The following is a 1,675-nucleotide window of genomic DNA, read 5'->3' on the forward strand; positions in this document are numbered from 1 at the left end:
TTATGAGAGCAAAAGAATGAAGCGTTTTTACATTGATCTAGATACAGGAATGAGAAGAATCACCGAATCATGTAGCAATGAAGAAAGAAAACACAAACGAAAAAACATAATGAAGCAGAGAAACTCAACAGCTACCAAAGCCGAAATAAATAAAATATTTTCTCTTAATCATAATTAAAAGTTGTAATTAAGCCAAAGTCACGGCAAGGAAGGTTCCCACAAGAGCGGTGGCAGCAATGTAAGCCTTGCTTATGGAGAATGCTGCGGAGGGAGGCTCAGAAGCTGGTTGCTCTGGAGCTGGGCCTGGTGTTGGGCCTGATGGGCTTGGTGCGGGAGGGGATGAGGTGTTTGGGCCGGGGGCCTGTGCGGGAGAAGAAGGAGTTGGTGGAGGAGTTGAAGGAGGTGGCGTTGGTGTTGGTGTTGGTGTTGGTGTGGGTGTGGCTGGTGCTGGTGTAGGTACAGCCGCAGGAGGAGGCGCGTTGGCGGTGGGTGATGGAGCAGGTGCTGACGTGGGTGGTGATGGGGTTGCTGATGGTGGTTGGGTGGGTGCAGGTCCAGGGGCTTGCGCTAAGCATGCGGTGGCCAAAAGCCCAAACACGACAAAAACTTTAACTGCGGTATAACCCATTCTATGTTTATGAGCACAAGAAAGAGGATTGTTTGTTGTTGCTTATGTTGTGTAGGAGTGACCTAATAATAACATGTATTTATAGAGAGAACAAATGTATATTGGCTTGGACGGTGTGGGACGCGTATTTTAAGTTATGGGAACAATAATGAGAAGAAATAAGAAAATAGAGGGAAAATAAGAAATAAATGTATGATTTGGTAATAAAAAATATTGAATAATAGGTCAGAGGTTGTTGTTGTTAAGTACATTTGTCGGTTAGAGGTTGAGGGAGGCATCACTGTCTGTGTGTGGCGGTTTTCCAGCCTACTTCCAACTACTGTTTCTCAATTCCCAGACTGTCTTTACGCGTTCTTAACCTTTCTGCTCTCGAATTTCCACAACTGTTTTATTACAATTTTTCAACGTAACCCTCTCAAGTTCCAATCATTGATTCATTCCTTTGGTTTTATGGATCGGGTCAAACACCCAAACTTCTCCTTCTCAATGAAACTTCTCCGATTGTAATTGCCACACAATTTCAAATTCTTATTAGCTCAACACAAAAAACAATTTTTTTCGTGGATTAAATATATTTTTGGTTAATCAATTTTAAGTAAAATTTAAAGTTATTTTCTCTTTGAAATTTTTCACCTATTTAATTTTTTATCTTTATAAATGTATAAATTTAGTTATTTTTATTAGATTTTATTAATATCATCTGACGTTTTAAGCGTACTTTAAGATAGTATTTGAATTGTTTACGTTACTTCACCTATTTTCATTTTAATCTTAACTCAAAAATTATTATAAAATATATTTAAAATGTTAAGTAAACTTAACAAAATTTGATTAAAAGAACTAACTCTATACATTTTTAAAAATGAATGACTAAATTAATCAAGAACTTTGAAGAGAAAATAATTCTAAATTTCACTAAAGTTTGGACCAAAAATATATTTAACAATTTTTTTATTAGTTAAATTGTCATCATCTATAGTTTATTTTCTAAAATTTACCTCTGAGCTGGGGCATAATTTGAGTTAAGTTGTTTTAAATGTGATCAGA

General features: G+C 36.5%; 1 protein-coding gene across 1 annotated transcript; it reads right to left on the minus strand.

Moving 5' to 3' along the window:
• On the minus strand, nt 1–691 carry LOC114176921 (uncharacterized). Its single transcript, XM_028062124.2, has one exon. It carries the CDS (start codon nt 626–628, stop codon nt 188–190), a length of 441 nt encoding a protein of 146 aa, XP_027917925.1. The 5' UTR covers nt 629–691; the 3' UTR covers nt 1–187.
• Nucleotides 692–1,675: the final 984 nt, after the last annotated feature.

This window comes from Vigna unguiculata, chromosome 3 (genome assembly GCF_037176805.1).
Source record: "Vigna unguiculata cultivar grain cowpea cultivar isolate G323 ecotype 2 chromosome 3, ASM3717680v1, whole genome shotgun sequence".
NCBI classification, from domain to species: domain Eukaryota; kingdom Viridiplantae; phylum Streptophyta; class Magnoliopsida; order Fabales; family Fabaceae; genus Vigna; species Vigna unguiculata.

What these genes read in the sequence shown, in the direction of transcription:
- LOC114176921 (XM_028062124.2), bottom strand. Translation starts at nt 628, where the DNA reads ATGGGTTATACCGCAGTTAAAGTTTTTGTCGTGTTTGGGCTTTTGGCC.